This window comes from Protopterus annectens, chromosome 2.part1, assembly GCF_019279795.1.
Source record: "Protopterus annectens isolate FY-2018-M chromosome 2.part1, PAN1.0, whole genome shotgun sequence".
Taxonomy (NCBI): Eukaryota; Metazoa; Chordata; order Ceratodontiformes; family Protopteridae; genus Protopterus; species Protopterus annectens.
This window is the reverse complement of record NC_056729.1, coordinates 1,111,792,317-1,111,811,807: the sequence shown is the minus strand read 5'-3', so window position 1 is coordinate 1,111,811,807 and position 19,491 is coordinate 1,111,792,317. Positions and strand designations below refer to the sequence as shown.

General features: G+C 44.4%; 1 protein-coding gene across 2 annotated transcripts in view; it reads right to left on the bottom strand.

The window, feature by feature from the left end:
* Positions 1-718: 718 nt before the first annotated feature.
* RUNX2 (RUNX family transcription factor 2) overlaps positions 719-19,491 on the bottom strand; it is a 433,997-nt gene continuing 415,224 nt past the window's right edge. For both annotated transcript variants that reach the window (XM_044062655.1, XM_044062654.1), the window contains one exon: positions 719-2,775. In XM_044062655.1, coding sequence (XP_043918590.1) covers positions 2,294-2,775 — 482 coding nt within the window. In that variant the 3' untranslated portion in view covers positions 719-2,293. The remainder of the gene's footprint in view (positions 2,776-19,491) is intronic.

Genomic DNA, 19,491 nt, shown 5'->3' with positions numbered 1-19,491 from the left:
ATACAGCCTTAGACATTTTAAAGCTACACTTACCAATCTCATAAAAGACAAATAGCAGTAAGATTAAAAAAACATGGAAAGAAATCTTAAAAATACTATGATAAATTTACTGTTCCTTACTTGTATACTCTTTCAGGGCAGTGAATTGTAGCTGTCATAGAACTGATATTTGAGGACTTCATTGTTAACTTCAACAATCTTAAAACTATACTGTAAAGTTCCTCAGATGCTAATTTTTAAAAATGTAGAATCATCCTATTATGGTTGGAAACGACTTTCCAAGGTGAAAGATGATCTTCTACTGCAGTATACTGTCTAGTCAATGTCTTGAATTAAAGCAGTTAAATGCAACTGTTTTTAGCTGTTTCACATATGAAGTCCATAAAACTTGCCTTCACCTTGAATTTGGCACCAGTATGTGCTGTTAGTTACAGTTAAATTGCGAGAGTACTTTCTATACCAGATTATCACATCAAGAAACAAATCTTCACAGACAAATGTAGTTCATCATTATGGGTGGTATTCAGAATCCAGCACCAAGTACTTTTATTTTCAACTAGTTTCACACCTAGGTCTGCATCTGAGATGCATGTCTTGCACTTCAGTGCATTAAATCTGGGATTCTCTTCACTTTAGTGCAAAAATATGCATTTGAGATGCATAACTAGCCACTTTAGGTAAAGTTCAGGAAAATAGGTGAAAATAAAAAACACCACCTTGCAGTACTTAGAAATAAGCATTTCTGAATATACATACCTCCCTACCTCTGAAAGTGACAAACAGAAACATTATAAAGCAGTGGTATATATATATATATATATACACTGGTAGCAATGAACATTGCTGAAACCACTGCTGAGTGGAAAAGTGCAGATTGTACAAATGAGGTTTCAGCAAGGGAAATTATCATTTTTTTCTAGGTGCAGCAACTCTGGAATTAACTGTATTAACTAAGACAGCGAAACAGCAAAGCCCTTTTCCTGCAATGGGGTGTGTGGAGTGTCTACCAAATTCTGCTGCACACTACAAGTTTTCACTTTCAAGTGAAATTTGAATGGCTGGTATTTAGCAATGATATAGGGCCACTATAAAAATATGTTAATGTGAAAAAATTAACAAAATGATCCTGACAACCAAAATTTTTACTCCAATTAAATGTAAACATAACTACTAAAATATAAGCCCTTTATAGTACACCTGATCTTAAAGCACTTGGCAAATCTGCCCAAGACAATATCTGGAAAACATACATGCTTTACTGACAGTGCCTTCTAAAAATACACCTGAAAGCTAGAAATTGTTACGAGCTATGCAGAAAATATTGCATTCCAAGACAGATAATTAAGTATAGTGATGAAATGCACATGTGCCTGGTGACAAGAGTGTTGTTAGAACAGCAGCACTCTTGATGGGAAGAGGTTGTAAATTCCTCCTTTAATGCTATCAAGAAGTCAGCATACTGGGAACAAAGCTACATTATGCTCTGTATTTGTGAAAAGATATTAGGGATTGAAAACTATCATTAAATAATAAATATGTTTTATATATGGAAAGACATACGTATAATTTAGTTTTAACATTTATACCCAATAAATACTTTTAAAATTATGGATTTAAATAAATTTCACCATTCTAATTTTTGGATGAGCATTTTGGTTTTGTGCATTACTTTAGTAAAAAGCAAATAAGGTAGAAAACTTAATGTTTCATGTTAATCAAAATACAAAAATGGCTACCATGTAAAATCCAGTAGGATAAAACAAGTCTGTAGAACAGAGAGCATAAGAATCAGACATTTAAGACTTAAAAATGTTTGACGGAGGAAGACTTGGTTTAAACAATTCACTTTTCCAAAAGTCTGGTCACAAAGACAAGTAATATATGTGATACTATGCATAGTTAGGATTCAAAGTTCATTGTCAGAATAACTGTAGTTCAAACAAACGGCAATCAATCCACTGAAAGTAATGCTGTTGTCACATCTCTTTAAAACGAGAGTTCATTTCTCCTCTTTAAATTACATTATAATAAAAAGGCAACATCATTGAAGGGCACAGAAGGAATCCTCTAATAAGGCAAACTGTTCATCAAATATTTGTGCTTAAAAACCATATAATTTAAAATTTAACAGGGTTGCAAATGCAACAAATGTCCAGTCTTGTACCAAACAAAAGGCAAACAACTTCATTGTTCATAAGGTACCATTGTACCAGTGTGAAACAAATAGAGGCACTTATGTGTTTGTGTTAGTTGACCTTTTTAAACTCCTGACTTGATGACACAGAAAATAAGTTCAATAGGGCCTCCAAACCGACTCATCCATCCTGCCACTTGAAGTTAGCACTGTTGGTGAGCTGCTGTGACTTCCATCTGCATCTACTCCATCACTCTGGGTAGGCAAGCTGGGATTTATTAGTGTATTTCCAGTTGATGCACTAGTGCACGGTGGAAGCATCCTGGAAGGAGACCGATCACCACCTGGTACCATGGAAAACTGGTATGATCCTGATGAGGTGCCATAGTACAGATACGGGGTGCTGCTTGTCTGAAATGGTCCACTTTGATTCTGAGAAGAGCCAGGGTATGGTGGTGGTAGGTACGTGTGATAATGTGTAGTTGCTGACATACCCAGTGACATCCCTGACGTTACCGGTGTTGGGGTGTAGGTAAATGATGCAGGATAGTGCATCCTGGGATTAGAAAAGCGGCTGTCAGTAAGGGAAGAAAGACTTGGGAACTGTCGAGGATCAGAAAATGGGCTCAAGTCTGAAGCACCTAGAAATGAAGAGAAATGTGACATTTATATTTAAATGATTAACTGCATATCAGATTTAAGCACTTAGATCAGCAGACCATATATGGATGCAGTGCAATGACTCTACTAATCAAATAAATTGCAAACTCCCCTGAATACTTGTGCAGCTCCACTTCCTTTTAGATTCAGTAAGTACCTTATGTTTATTCTGGCTGATAGTCTCCTCCTGCAACTTGCAAGTCTACTGCAAAGAAGTTACTTGAAGCTGTACAATTAGCAACAGCAAGACTCTATGCATAAATGTAGCTATGCATAGAAATTTAGAAGCTTTGAGTGTTGCAAAAAAGAATTTATGTACTCACCATAACGTTCCATGTTTGTTGTCCATCTCGCCATTCATTCTTACAATGACGGGTTCGGAGCCAATCCTCTGCTCCGACTCGGCCAAATACTTTGCTGAGGATCTCAAACTTGGCTCATGGCAAGAAGGTATCCCACAATGCAGTGGAGCAATTCCCCAGATCTTGTTTGCTGCTAATACTGAACAATATGTACACTATATACATATCTACACGCATATACATATAAACAAGTTGCAAGTCCATACCAAAAAATACTGGAAGGAGAAACAAGCTGAGACAAAGAGCCCCTGAGGTAGTGCAAATCTACCAGGTCCACAAGAAGTCTTTGGCAGGGGAAAGGGGAGAGAGTTCATAAGAATGAACGGTGAGATGGACAACAAACATGGAACACCAGGCTGAACAAGGAAAAAATTATAGTCAGCTGCTTGTCAGGTGCCAGGATCCACCACATAACCCATGCATTCGAGTCACTCCGCAACAAGTACAAATATGACTCTGTTATTGTCCATGTTGGAATGAATGACTTGAGACGTACCTCCTTGGACTACATGAAAAGAGACATGGAAGAGCTCTTGGATCACGTGGCCCAGGCAGGTATGACCCTAGCCCTGAGTAGCATCCTGCCTTCGCCCAGAATGATACCACAATATAAAGACAAAATGATTGACTTCAACAATTGGCCAAGCTTCTGGTGTCATTCAAAGATGATCCAGTATCTGTCTGTCTGGGACAACATGATGGACAGACCATGATGCTTTGCCAGAGATGGTCTGCACCTGTCGCCCCTGGGATTCAGGTTACTGGCTAAGGCTCTTGCCACCCCTATAGTGCCTTTTTTAGGCAAAGTTCAAAGAACAAAACCACCACCGTAACAGGTACAAGCATGCAACATCTGAAGGTAATGCTACTCAATGCTAGAAGTCTAAGCTTCAAAATGTACACTCTCAAGGCACTCCTAAAAATGGAGAACATCAATATCTGTGCAGTAACTGAGACCTGGTTCAAGACTCCAGAGAGCACCCCTGCAATACCAGGCTACAACTCTTACCACACTTTTCACCTACCAAACCAGGATCAAAACACTAAAGGTAGAGGAGTGGCCATATTCACCAAGGATATTCACACCACCAGGCTAGCTGCCCAACACAATGCGTCTGAAATTCTCCAGGTGCAACTAACACTAGGTAAGACTGCAATCCAAATTGTAGCTTGCTACAGATACCCCTCCATGCCCCAGGATTCTTACTACACCTTTCTGAACATACTGGAAAATATTAAGATACAACCAAACACCCTAATATTGGGTGATTTCAACTACCCTGCCATTAACTGGGAAATCTATTCGTGTACCAACACCTTTGCCCAACGGTTCTTGGAATTCATAAATTCCAACGCCCTGGATCAGCTAACTCATAGTACCACCAGGGGGTCCAATATCCTAGACCTGGTAATTACCAACATGGAAAATTGATGCTACACACCTATGGTCACTCCCTTGTTGGTCAGGTCAGACCATAAGCTAATCACCCTTAACATCCACATCCCACCCCTACTACCCAGTAAGGAAAACTCCATAAAAAACTTCTCCAAAGGCAACTTCATGCTACTCAAGTCAGAAGTGACAAACTTCATGATACTCATGCAGACGGGAACTGAAAGTTTGACTGCTGAGTCCTACACTAAGGCACTGTACGAGCACATCCACTCATGCATGAATCGTGCCATCCCAAATAGAACCAAGATGCTCTCCTCCAAAAAAAAGGAAGCCAATCTGGTGGTCCCCTGCCATAAACAAACTTTACAACAAAAGGAAAAAACTGTTGCAGAAAAGAGGAAAATCCCAAGATGCAAAAAATTCCCTTACCAGCCTCAGTAAGAAGCTGAGATCCCTCGTAAAATCCTCCAAAGCTAGTTACAAAAATAAAATTGCCAAAGCTTCCAAAGACAACCACAAGGCATTCTATAACTATGTCCAGAATCTAAATGGCAATACTCAGATCTGCTCTGAGCTACAACAGAATGGCATTAAATATACTGATCCCAAGGATATTGCCAATATCCTGGCAGATCGATTCAGTGCCAACTTCACCCCCTCTCACCCCCTAAATGGCCCATCTCAATACCGGAAGATTGCCAAATTCCGGTAATAATGGCCACACAGGTAAAAAACGCACTCCCCAAAGATAAGAATACAGCATCCATGGGACCAGATGACATCCAGGGCTGTGTACTACATGAACTACAAAATGAACTGGCACCTCACCTAAGTGTCATGTTTAATCATACCCTCACCTCAGGCTTCATGCCCACTGAGTGGCGCACAGCTACAGTTATCCCACTCCACAAGGGGGGATCCACCTTGGATCCCGAGAACTACCACCCCATCAGTCTGACAAGCCTGATCTGCAAGGCCATGGAACGTATTATCATGGAACTTATAAACAAAGATATTGGCAACCTTCAAACACTGGACCCCACCCAGTTTGGGTTCGTGAAGGGCCGATCTTGTCTCGTAAACCTGATTGACTTCTTTGAATCAGTCTTCAGAGCCGTGGATGAGGGTAAGGGCAGTCCACACAGCCTATATGGACCTCGCTATGGCCTTTGACACCACCCCCCACTCTGGAATCATAGATAAACTTACTAAGCTGGGCATCAATCCCTACGTCACTCGATGGGTTGCCAACTGGCTAACTGACAGAACCCACACTGTAAAAGTAGCTGACTCCAAATCCAGCTCCAGACAAGTGACATGTGGAGTACCTCAGGGTTCAGTCCTGGAACCGCTCTTGTTTGGTATCTACTTCTATGAAGTACAGGCCAACACTAAGGGACTCTGGCTAACAAAGTTCGCAGATGACTGCAAACTGGGAGCCATTACTGAATCCCAAAATGATGTGGATACTCTACAAAAGAGCCTTACAGAAACAGATGCTTGGTGCCAGAGCCATGGTCTCAAGCTCAATGCCAAGAAATGTATAGTTATCCCCTTTGGGAAAAAAACATGTAACAGTGAATTACCACATAGATGGCAGTACACTAAACACCGAAAGTGTGATGAGACTTAGGGACACAGGTGGAAAGTGGTGTCACCTTCAATAACCACATCGCCACAACAGTCAGAAAATCCTTCTATGTGGCACTAAGGGCTTTTCATCCAGAAAAAAGGTCATTGTCCCACTGTACTCATCCCTCATTAGACCCATTATAGAATGCAGTGCCCCATTTGGTATGTACCTCTCAAGACATCTGCAACAACTGGAAAGGCCGCAGAAATACCTCACTAAAAGAATCATAGGCCTAAAGCAGATGCCCTATGCTGACCGCCTTAAAAAACTCCAGCTATACTCTGTTGCATATCATCTACTCGGAGGCGATCTCTGCTTAACATACAAGGCCATGTCAAACCCAGAGCTGTTGGACATGCTACACTTAAGAAATCCCAATCCCTCAGAGCCACATGCTCCAGGGATCTAAACCTTGTCATCACAATAAACAAAACATGCTGAAGGTATAATTTCCTGACCCAGAGACTCCCCAGACTCTGGAATAGACTGCCCATACATGTCAAGCAGAGCGCCTCCTTGGCCCTCTTCAAAAGGAACCTTGACGACTGGATGGGAGAAAGGAAATTCACCCCGGGGATCACGTTAGTCACCCTACTAAACAGGGGACCAGGGGAAGTAAATAGTGTGGGAAGAAATAGCCAGAGAATTGTTATGGCTAGGCTTGTATAGGCCCTAGGGCCGATAGCCTAGTACCAACCTATGAACCTATGAGCATTATGGTGAGTACATAACTTCTTTATGTTATGTTGTCCTATCTCACCTTCATTCTTACAATGATGGGACAGCGTCCCTGGGTGGTTCACGAGAGTATACCTTTCAGCACCATGGAACCAAAGAATGCCCTGTCCCTGGAGGCCAAATCCACTTTGTAATGAGTAATAAAAGTATGTGGAGTAGACCACGTAGCTGCTGCACAAATATTATCTATAGGATTTCTGGCTTGGACTGCAGATAACATAGCCAATGCTCTAGTGGAATGAGACTTTACTTTGAAAAGTAGATCCTTGTTATTAGATTTGTAGATAAAGGAAATACAATTTGAAAGCCAATTAAAGAGTGGTTTTTGAAACTGATGATCCTTTTTTTGCATCAGAAAAGGATACAAATAATTGGTCAGATTTTCTGAAGTCTTTGGTTCTATGTAAATAGAATCTGAGTTGTCTGTGCACATCCAGTTGGTGTAATTTGTACTCTGCCTTATTGCTAAGTTGAGGAAAAAAATACAGGGAGTTCTATGGATTGATTTATATTGTTTGGAGAAGCAACTTTTGGTAAAAAGGAAGGATTAAAGTGTAAGGATACCCTATCCTTATGAAAAATCAAATATGGTGGTTTAACAGAAAGAGCTTGCAGTTCTGATACCCTTCTAGTGGAAGTTATAGCCACTAGAAATAAGGTCTTCCATGAAAGGAACTGAAGAAGAAGGCTCAAAGGGGGGGTCGGGGTAAAGTGAGATGGGACAAAAAAAATTTAGATCCCAGGGAGAAAGGGGTTCCTTAAAGGGAGGTCTTAGTAAGAAAGCACCTTTTAAGAAGGCTCTGTACAACCTGTGTGAAGAAGTATCGCCAATATTAAAATTTGAAATTGCAGTAAGTCGAACTTTGATGGTAGCTGTGGCTGAGCCTTGTTGGAACAGTTCCACTAGAAATTCCAAAAATGGAGTGAATAGGTGCAGAGAATGGATCAATGTTGTTATCTTGAGCCTACAGAGAAAACCTCTTCCATTTGCTAGAACAAAGCTTTCTTGTAGAAGCTTTATGGGAGGACGTCTTCATCTCGCCTTCTTTCTTGCTGGTCGGGATCGGAGCCGATCCTTGGCTCTGACTCGGCCATCTTCAATAGCTTGAGAGCTGTTTACTGGCTCAAGGCTACCTCTTATCCCATGATGCCTAGCACTAGCTACCCAGATCTCGTTTGTAATAGCTAACCCCAGACATAGCCAGAGAATCAACCTGTCCAAACAAACAGGTTGAGCATACCTGTCATACTCTCTAAGTCAGTAGAGGAAACAAACCAGAGAACACTCAGCCAGTGAAACCAAAACTCCTCTCGATCCAATAGGACAGGGGGATGGAGGGTGGGACACAAGAAAGAAGGCGAGATGAAGACAACTAACATGGAACGTTATGGTAGGTACATAACTTCTTCATGTTAAGTTGTCTATCTCGCCTTCGTTCTTGCTGGTTGGGACAGCATCCCTAGCACCTACAATCCTGGATGGCTCATTGGAACAGACTCTTCAGAACAGTGGAACCAAAATCAGCTCTGCTCCTGGAGACCATATCTAGCTTGTAATGAGAAATAAAGGTATGAGTATTTGCCCACATAGTGGCTGCACAGATAGAATCCATGGGTAATCTAGACTGATAGTCTACAGAGGTGGCCAAAGCCTTAGTGGAATGACCTTTTGGTTTGACAGGCAACTCTTTGTTTCTCAATTGATAAATGAAAGTAATAATGTGAGACAACTACCTGGATAAGGTCACTTTGGAGACTGGACGACCTTGTTTGCCCGGAGCATAGGAAAGGAATAGCTGGTCCAATTTCCTTATGTCCTTCGTCCTATGCAGGCAAAAACGCAGTTGTCTATGAACATCTAATTGATGTAAATTGTATTCTGCCTTGTTGGTGTGGTTGGGAAAGAACACGGGAAGGTCTATAGATCGGTTTAAATTATTTTCTGAGCAGACTTTCGGAAGGAAAGAAGGATTAGTCCTCAGAGCTACCCTGTCTTTATGAAAAACTAAGTAAGGAGGACGGACACATAGTGCCTAAAGTTCAGAGACGCATCTGGCTGAAGTAATAGCTACCAGAAAGAGTTTTCCAAGATAGAAACTTAATTGAGCAGGACACTGCAGGCTCAAAAGGGGGCAAAATTAAGAAGGTTAGTACCAAATTTAGGTCCCAAGGAGGAGGGGGATCTCTCACTGGGGGTCTAAGGAGAGTAGTCCCTCTTAGGAAAGCTTTACATAGCTTATGAGACATAATGTTTGCATTAGAGAAACCAACATGAAAGTTTGAAATGGCCGCTAATTGAACCCTGATTGTAGCAGAAGCGGACCCAGAATGAAAAAGTTCTGCTAGGAACTCCAGGATTTCGTGGACTGGGGCTGAAAAGGGATCTATGTTCCTAGCCTCTGCCCAACAAGAAAAACATTTCCATTTGCTAGCATAAGTCTTTCTAGTGGTGGACTTGTGCGACGAGACAATAATTTCACGTATGGCCAGGGAAATGTTGGGAAGCCTGGCTACGGCTGGAAGTGGAGCAACCAAGCTGTAAGCTGGAGTGTTTGGAGGGATTGATGCAGCCCACCTGATTGATGAATCAGCAAGTCTGGAATCGGATCCAGAGTCCAGGGCTGATCGAGAAGATAATGGTGCAGGAACGGAAACCATATCTGTCGAGGCCAGTAGGGGGCAATGAGGATCATTTTGCAACCCAACGATATTGCTTTCTGTATGAGTTGCGGTATCAGGGGAAATGGAGGGAAGGCATAAAGAAGTCCCTGAGGCCAAACGTGGACTAGAGCGTCTCTGGGTGTGTGACCTGGAAGCGGAAGAAGGGAGAAGTAGTTGCTGCATTTGCTGTTGAAGGGGGTAGCAAAAAGGTTGCAGCAAGGCTGTCCCCATTTGCAAAAGATAAGAATCGCAACTTTCTGATTCAGAGACCACTCGTGAGGCATGAGAATAGCTCTGCTGAGCCTGTCTGCTATGACATTGGACCTGCCAGGGATGTGCGTCGCAATCACAAATCGTTGGGAGGAGATAGCCCACTGCCAGAGTCTGAGTGCTTCTCAACATAGGGGGTAGGACCTGGTTCCGCCCTGTTTGTTGATGTACCAAACCACTGACATGTTGTCCGTTTGAACTGCAATGGTCCCAGAAGGGAGAGATTCCTGAAGAGCTTGCAACACTAGGAGCACGGCTCTCATTTCTAGGACGTTTATATGCAGATGCTACTCTTGAGGCTGCCAAGTGCCTTGGACTGTCCTGCCCTGATAATGCCCCCCCCCACCCTATCAGGGAGGCATCTGTGGTCACTGTGGCAACCAGAGGGGGCTGAATGAATGGTCTGCCCTGAGAGACTAGAGGGAGGACCATCCACCAGGAAAGGTGCCTTTTGCATGTATCTGTAATCATGATCATGTGATACATGGGCAACTGTTGAAAAGACCACTGTGTGAACAGAAGCCACTGAAGAATTCTCATGTAAAAGCAGGCCAGAGGGACTAAAATAATTGCCGCTGCCATGGAACCCAGATTTGAAGAACCAACCTGACTTGGACCCTTTTGCACTGCATTAGAATGTGTACTTGCTGTCGAATTGTGGTCACTCTGTCTGGCGGTAGCCTCGCGGACATACTCCTTGTGTCTAGGTCTGCTCCTATATAGGTAATAGATTGACAGGGCAACAAGGCAGATTTTTCGAAGTTTATTGTAATGCCTAGCTGGGAACAAAATGTGATTGTGTAGTCCCTGGCTTGTAGAAGGTGATGCCTGGTAGTAGCAGTAAGGAGCCAGTCGTCTAGATATGGAAACACCTGGAATCCTCAATGTCTCAAGTGAGCCGTGACCACTGCCATACATTTGGTGAACACCCTGGGGGCTGTGGTGAGACCAAAAGCTCTGAACTGGTAATGACTGGCTCCCAGCCGGATGCGAAGGAATCTCCTGGAGCGCTTGTCCATTTTGATGTGGTAGTATGCATCCTGAAGATCTATGGAGCACATCCAATTGTCCTGACCCAGAAAGGGTAGAATGGACTGTAACGTGACCATCTGAAACTTTGTTCTTTGAAAAGACTTCTTTAGTCTGCTGAGATCCAGAATCGGTCTCCAGTCCCATGTTTTTTTTGGTACCAAAAAGAACCTTGAGTAAGTTCCGGATCCGTGTTGGTCTGCTGGGACTTCCTGGATGACTCTTTTTTCTAGCAGTCTTGAAACTTCTACGACTGCTTGGTCCCTCAGATTGGGTGGAACATCTGGAAGGGATTTGCTTGACGGTAAGGGGGGTTGAGAGAAGGGAATTTTGTAACCTCCGGATATGACTGACTGTACCCATTTGTCTTGCGTTATATTTTGTCAGGCTTTTGGGTACAGTGAAAGTCTTCCCCCGACTGCCTCCAGAGGCGGGCAGCTGGGCAACCCTTCAGGGATGCTGGAAGGGCTTCTCAGAGAAGGCTTCTCTGCTGCCCTGGTTCTGTGGACCCCCTCTGCCACGAGGGCAGCGTCTGTTGTTGTTGTTTCCTCCTCTGCCCCTGGAGGAAAAATCATTACGTATGTCAGGCGAGGCTCCCTGGGATTTTCGAAACCACATTTTACCACTCTTCTGACCCTTGGGGTATGGTCTGGAAGGAGTGGAAAAACGGGCTTCCACTGCAGAGAGAGTCTTGCCTTCTTCTTCACACCTAGTGAGTGTGTCTTTAACCTGTGGTCCAAAGAGAAAGGAACCATCAACAGGGGTGTTGGTGAATGACGCTCTAAAGTGTTCCGCAAAATTACACAGCTGCATCTATGCGTGTCTCTCAAGGGCCATGCCTGTACCTGCGGCTCTACTCGCACCATCAGCTGCATAGGAAATGAGCCTCATGGAGGAGTTGACTACAGAATTAAGGGTCGCCAGCTGAGAAGCCACTTTAGCTTGAGCCCCTTCAGCTGATGGATCCTGGAGGGTATCTCCGAGCTCTTTAAGGAGATCCCTCTGAAGCCGGGTAAAATGGCATAAGTAATTCAGTGACCTCATAGAAAAGGTCGCTGAAGCAAACATTCGCTTCCCATATCTATCCATAGTCCTGGACTCCTTGTTAGGAGGATGGACAGATGCAGAAGTTTCCGCTAACTCTTTCTTAGTGGCTGCTGCTACCACCATGGCATCCACAGGAACACCTTTAGTAAGGAACTGTTTATCAGTGGGTGCAGTGATAAACTTGCCGGGTCTCCTCGGGGTTGGTTCCACTGTATCTGGAGCTGACCAAGCCTTTTGAGCCACCACTGACATGAGTGGATCGAAAGGCGGAGAAACCCAGGAGGTGGAAGGTCAGGAACCGAAGGCATCCGGGAATACAGACTCATCCTCGGTAGGGGCTAGGGGAGTCCAGTTCCCCCTCTGCTTAAGCATTTCTAGGATGTCCGAGAAGGAGACATCTTCAGAGGGGGATCTCGGGGACCCTTCTGATTTATCTAAGTCTGCATCAGAAGTGACAGACTCAAGGGAGTTAATGTGCTTCCTCTTGCACTTCTTCTTCTGAGGGAGTTCCTCTGAATGATCAGGGGAGGCCTCGGAAGAACAGGAAGCACCCAATGGGGTACCCTGGAGTGCCAGTTCCCCACGCTTGGGGTCTGGAGGAGGAGCAGAGGTTAACGCAGGCACTACAGGGGACGGAGCAAATGTGGTCGAATGTGGAGCTGACTCAGTGGCCAGAACACTCCTCATGACATTGAAGGCGTCCCTGCCCCGATACAGAGAAGGCTCCGATTCCGAGGAAATCGGAATCCTTCTCCGCACTGAGGGAGATGGGTCCGAGGCCAATGTAGGAGCCGAGCTCACCTGCGCCAAAGCTCAGAGGGAGAACGGGGTCAGACAAGGGTCCGATGCCACTCGCTCCCTCAGAGCCGATGAGGGAGCCTCTGCACCCAGATCCCTTGACGGACGGTACCATCGAGGGAATCGTAGCTGACAGAACCGAAGGAGGGATAGTTATCGGAACCAACGGTTCCTCGACTCGAACCCCAACGAACTCCGGCTCCGAGCTCAATGGAGTCGGAGGAGGAATATCAATAGCAGTGGATGGAGCCGACACCTGTTGAGGAGGGCTGGACAACATCTTGGCAAGTGCCTGCGACTTCAGTAACATAGTGACCACTCTCTCCACGTCGTGATCCGAGAGCCTAGAGGACCGAGAGGAGTGGGAGGATCTGTGACTGCGCTCACTTTGCAGCAGTGGAGACCGAGGAGCCGAATGTATACATTCTAATGAAGGGGACCTCAAACTCTTGTGGCTCCGCGATGGCTCTGAGTACACTGACAGGTAAAGTTTGAACCAATGACAGCTCCAAGCTTGGAGCCGACAATTTGGTCGGTTTGGGGAGATAGTCTCCTCAGTTCCAGCCGGAACCGAAGTAGTCGGTAAAGTTTGAACCAATGACGGCTCAGAGCTTGGAGCCGACGATTTGGTCGGTTTTGGGGATTTCACAGGCTGAGCCTTGCCTGGTTAATCCTGGGGCTTAAGAAGACCCCTCAGAATAAGTTTATTCTTGCGCTCCTGCAGAACTCTTGGACTGAATGCATGGCAAATGGAACAAGAGTCCTGCAGGTGCACTGCGCCTAAGCAATAGACACAAGAAGTGTGACCATCTGTCAGAGACATTTTCTGACAGCATGAGTCACACTTCTTGAATCCAGACACTTTGGATTCTTTAGACATACCTATAAAATAACCATAAGACACTACACTGAATTTTTGGCCAAAAGGCTGAACGGTGATAACAGAATACCACAACACCACTAACAAAAGCAAAAAACACACAGTAAACTAAAGCTAAAGATGTTTTTTTTTTTTTTTTTTTTTTTTTTTTAACTAGGAAGCCTCTAACTTAAACGGCTACCTAACAATAAGAAATAAAGAAAGAAAGAAAGAAAGGACTAAACTAACTGTAACCTACAAGAAGGGATAAGGGGTGGAAGAGGGGGAGAACTCTCTAACTTAAATGAGTTCTAAGGGAAGGGCTACCAATAGAATAAACTAACACCACATTATAGACTACAGCTTTAAACAACAAAAAATCCCAGAAAAAAGACTAATTTGACTAGAAATAGTTAAATAAGAAACGTATACGAGCCTGAGCCAGTAAGAACCACACCTCGCAGCTGAAGCGGCAAATGAGATCTGGATAGCTAGAGCTAGGCATCATGGGATAAGGGGTAGCCTCGAGCCAGTAAACAGCTCTTGAGCTATTGAAGATGGCCGAGTCAGAGCCAAGGATCAGCTCCGATCCCGACCAGCAGGAACGAAGGCGAGATAGACAACTTAACATAATATGTTTTACAGTAGGAGTGAAATTGTGAAGCCTGACTAAATTGGGAAGTGGAGCAGCCAAGCTGTCAATTTTAGGGTGTGGAAAGAAGGATGAAGCTCCCCCGAAATATGAGTCAGCAGATCTGGTACTGGGTCCAGGATCCAAGACTTCTCCTGAAGGTGGGGCCACAGGAAGGGGAACCAAATTTGACGAGGCCAGTAAGGGGCAATGAAAATTATCCTGCTTCCCGAGCTTTGAGCTTTCTGAATTACTCTGGGTATGCGAGGAAAAGGTGGAAAGGCATATAGAACTCCCGAGGGCCAATTGAGAGCCAGAGCGTCTCTCGGTGTCTCCCCCGGAGGGGAACTAGGGTAAAGTAGTTGCTGCACTTGGCATTCATGGGAGTGGCAAAGTGATCGCAGCAAGGCTGTCCCCATATTTGGAAAATCATTTCCACTACACTGTGATTGAGAGACCACTCGTGAGGCATTAGAATTGCTCTGCTTAGCTTGTCCGCTATCATGTTGGACATCCCTGGAATGTGCGTTCCGATTAAAAAGCGCTGGGAAGAAACTGCCCATTGCCATACTCTTGGGGGTTCTCGACACAGGTGGTAGGATCTGGTTCCTCCTTGCTTGTTTATGTAGCAAACCACAGACATATTGTCTGATTGGATCGCAATAGTCCCTAGAGGAAGAGAGTCTTGGAAGTGCTTGCAATGCAAGAAGCACTGCTCTCGTCTCTAAAACATTCATATGCAAGTGAGCCTCATGATCTTGCCATGTATCTTGGACTGTTCTTCCCAGATAATGCTCCCCCACCCTGTCTGGGAAGCGTCTGTGGTCACTGTAGCTATTGGTTGAAGTGGAACATAGGGGCTGCCTATTGTCACATGAGTGGAGTGCATCCACCATCTCAAGTCGTTCTTGCAAGATTCCGTTATCCTGATCAGATGAGACATTGGAAACTCTTGAAGAGACCACTGGGAGAATAATAGCCATTGAAGTATTCTCATGTGTATTCTGGCAAGAGGAACTAGTGTAATCGTGGAGGCCATTGTTCCTAATAAGCATAGAATTACTTTTGCTTTCACATTGTCCATGGGAAGGATGTGAAGAATTTGATGTCTGAGAGCTATGATTCTTTCTGCTGGAAGACATGCTATCATCAGTGAAGTTTCTAGATCTGCACCTATGAATGTAATACATTGAGAGGGCAACAAGGCAGATTTTTGCAAACTTACTGTAATGCCCAAATGATTGCAGATGTCTAAGGTTAGATGCTTGGCTTGTAGGAGTATATGCTTGGTGGTGGCAGACAAGAGCCAGTCATCTAGATAGGGAAACACGCGGAATCCTAGACGTCTCAGGTGAGCCGTGACTACTGCCATACATTTGGTGAACACTCTGGGGGCTGTAGTGAGACCAAAGGGCAGAGCTCTGAACTGATAATGAATGGCTCCCAGCCGGAAGTTTAAGTATCTTCTTGATGTCCTGTCCACTTTTTTGTGGTAGTAAGCATCTTGAAGGTCTATCGAACACATCAAATTGTCTTTCCCTAAAAAGGGAAGTATAGACTGCAGTGTCACCATTCGGAACTTTGACTTTTTGACAGAGTCATTTAACTTGCTTAGGTCCAATATGGGCCTCCAGTCCCCTGTTCTTTTTGGCAGTAAAAAGAATCTTGAGTAAGATCCGAATCCTATTTGGTCTGTGGGGACTTCTTGGATGACTCTTTTTTGGAGCAACTTTTGAACCTCTATAGTTGCTTGTTCCCTTAGATTGGGTGGAACATCTGGGAGTGTTTTGATCTTTGGGACAGGTAAGCAAAAGGGGATGGCGTATCCTCTGGATATTATGTTTAGTACCCATCTGTCATTTGTGATACTTTGCCTGACTTCTGGGTACATTGATAAACGTCCCCGACTGCCTCCAGAGTAGAGCAGTCGGGCCTCCTTTCAAGAGCGCTGATAAGGGCGTCCGCGAAAGGAATCACGGTCACCCTGGTTTTGCGGACCCCCTCTGCTTCTGGGGCGGCATCTACTGTTATTACCTCCCCCTCTGCCCCTGGAGGAGGTATCACCCCATGCTTCTTGGAAAAATCTCTGGGATCTTTTGTACCACATCTTTCTGCTCTTCTGACCTTTGGGATAAGGTCTTGAAGATACGGAAAAAATGTACTCCAATGGCAGAGAGAGTTTTTCCTTCCTGCTCGCATCAGGTTAGAGTGTCTTTTACTTTGGGTCCAAAGAGTGAGGAGCCATCAAAAGGGGCATTAGTAAAGATAGACTTAAAGGGCTCTGCAAAATTACACAAGTGCAACCAGGAGTGTCTCCTTAGGGAAACTCTGGAACCCGCTGCCCTGCTCGCTCCATATGCTGAGTATGATATGAGCCTAATGGAGCAGTTGACAATGGAATTTAAGGTGGACAGCTGGGAGGAGACCTTCTCATTCACTCCCGCAGCTACTGAACCTTGTAGAGTATCTCCTAGCTCTTTCAGGAGATCTCTTTTTAGCCCCATAAAATGGGATAAGTAATTCAGCGATTGCAAAAAAAAAGTCGCTGAAGAAAAGATATGCTTCTCGTATCTGTCCACCATTCTCAAATCTTTAATTAGAGGATGAACAGATGAGGAAGTCTCTGCAAGTTCCTTTTTGGTAGCTGCTGCCACCACCATAGTATCTACAGGTACTCCCTTTGTTAGGAATTCTTTGCCCAGAGGAGCTGACAAAAATTTGTTTGTCCTCCGAGGGACCGGTTCCAAAGCATCAGGTGTCTCCCACGCCTTTCGACTAACCAGATCTATTAGTTCATCAAAAGGTGGGACACCCAGGAGGCTGAAGGTTGTGACCCGAAAGCCTTTAGGTACACTGACTCCTCATCAGAAGGGGTACTGGTCTGCCAGCCACCTCTTTGCTTAAGGATCTCCAGAATATCTGCGAATGAGATATCAGAGGATGACTTTGGGGACGGTTCAGACTCTTCAAGGTCAGTGTCTGAACTAATGGACTCATCTGGGGAGTCAACATGCTTCCTCTTCCAGGTTGTCTTCCGAGGTGGCTCCTCTGAAGGATATTCTGGGGAGGCCTCAGATGAGAGGGGTTCACCCAAAGGGGGATCCTGACACTTTGGGTCTCTGCTGTCTTGAAGAATGGGTGGTGCTGAGACAGTAGCCATTGCCTTGGGGGGAAAGAGTACTGGTAACCCCCTGTGGTGCTGAAATGCTCAAAGGCAGATCCTGCTGGCTCCGAAGACCCCCCCCCCAGCTCTGAGGAGACAGAGGGAGGCAACAGAGCCAACAAGATCAGACCTGAGGCCAATGTAGGTGCCGAGCTAACCTGAGCAAACACTCCAAGGGGTAAGCTTGACACCGAATAAGATCAGTGCCGAGAATCCCCCTCGGGGCCGACCAGGGAATCCTGGCTCCCAGACTCACCGGACGGCACCAAGAGAGTCGGAGCAAAGTTGGCTCTATGGAGACCAAAGCGAGTTCCGGAACCGACAAATCCACAGAAGGTGGCACCGAGCACTCCGGCCCCGAAGGACTAGCTTGGCTCAGAGGAGGAACAATAGTGGGCACAGTAGGCTCTGAAACCAAATGGGTAGGAGCCGAGAACAACTTAGTCAGTGCTGGCGACTTAAGGAGTCTACGCATCACCTGTTCCACGTCCTCATCAGATAAGCTTCTTGTAGACCTGGAAGATAATGAAGGAGATCGACACCTATGGAGGATAGGCGATCTCAAGGTCAGAGAAACCGGCGAAATTTCACTGGACCGGCTCAGAGTAGAGGTATCTTGCGGCTCAGAAGGCTTTGGAGCCGAAGAACCAGGCCTGTCAACCATAAGAACTTCCAACGGCTCCTAAGACTGTGGAGCCGAGGAAGTAGAGGCCTTAGAAATTTTTGGTAGTTTGACTGGCAGCTCCAAATGACCCGATGCAGATGGAGATGGTCTTTTGTGTGATTTTCTTTTTTTAGAAGGAGATGAAGAAGAGGAAGAGCTATGAATGGCCTCTTTAAAGGAAGGTTTTAAAAGCCCTTTAAGAATCAACTTGTTTCTTCTCTCCTGAAGAGCTCTGGCACTAAACGAATGACAGAAGGTGCAGTCCTCCTGGAGATGGATAGCACCAAGACAATAGGCACAAACAATATGTCCATCAGTGATGGACATCTTTTGCGAGCATTTCTGATATTTTTTGAAACCCGAAGGCTTATGTTCTCTTTCTTTCTGTTCTTTACACATTCTGATACAAACAAAGGAAGCCTAGAGGCTATATCAAACATAATAATATTTAAAGACTAATGCTATAACAACAATACAAGTAAAAAAGGCTAGGAAAGAAAATTTGAACCTCTAACTTAAATGGCTCTGATTTTCAAAAACAAACAATTAAACAGGACAAGCCCTCTAACTAAAACGGGCATATAGCTCTCTAATTTAAACGAGCTATGAAAACACAAAACTACAACAAATTACCACTACAGGGATACCAAGGCCTATAAAGCAAAGGCAAAAGCCGTGCCTGAGGAAAAAACTCTCTCTAATGAGGAAAAAAACAGTAAAGAAAAGCCAGCGAATACAATCTATTGGTGATAGAACTATATATCAGCAAAAATATTTAGTTTTGACAAGAAATATAAGAAAAAAGTTTCACAACTTAGCCACAGCCAAGATGAGCACATCCAACCTTGTAAAGCGGCAAACGAGATCTGGGGAATTGCACCACTGCATTGTGGGATACCTTCTTGCCACAAGCCAAGTTTGAGATCTTCAGCTAAGTATTCGGCCGAGTCGGAGCCGAGGATCGGCTCCGAACTCATCATTGTAAGAATGAAGGCGAGATAGGACAACATAACATCACTAGTTAACTAGTCTGGAATAATAGTGACTTTTCACAGAGGCTAACAATTCAGAACATGCTACCTATATGGCAAACATACTACCCTAAAGGAAAATTTTTGTTCAGTTCCAAACTGCAATACATTTTTCAGGATACCCTGGAAACATTTTTTTTGCTCGATAAAACCAACTCAAATATCAAAAGGTTTTGCACATTTCAATCCACTATTTTTCCTTTTATTTTATATCTGCTCAAGTTTCTTCGGAAGTGCAACAGGTCCAAGTCCTGTTCATCTGTCAGCTGCAAGAACACTGGAGGTTTACATATTTAGGCACCAAACGCAGGAATCATTTAATGATATATGTCACAATTAAGAACTAAGCTGTGTAATTGATCAAAAATAAATGGAAATGCAGCAGATGAATATGCCCCTCAGTCTGAAATAAGAC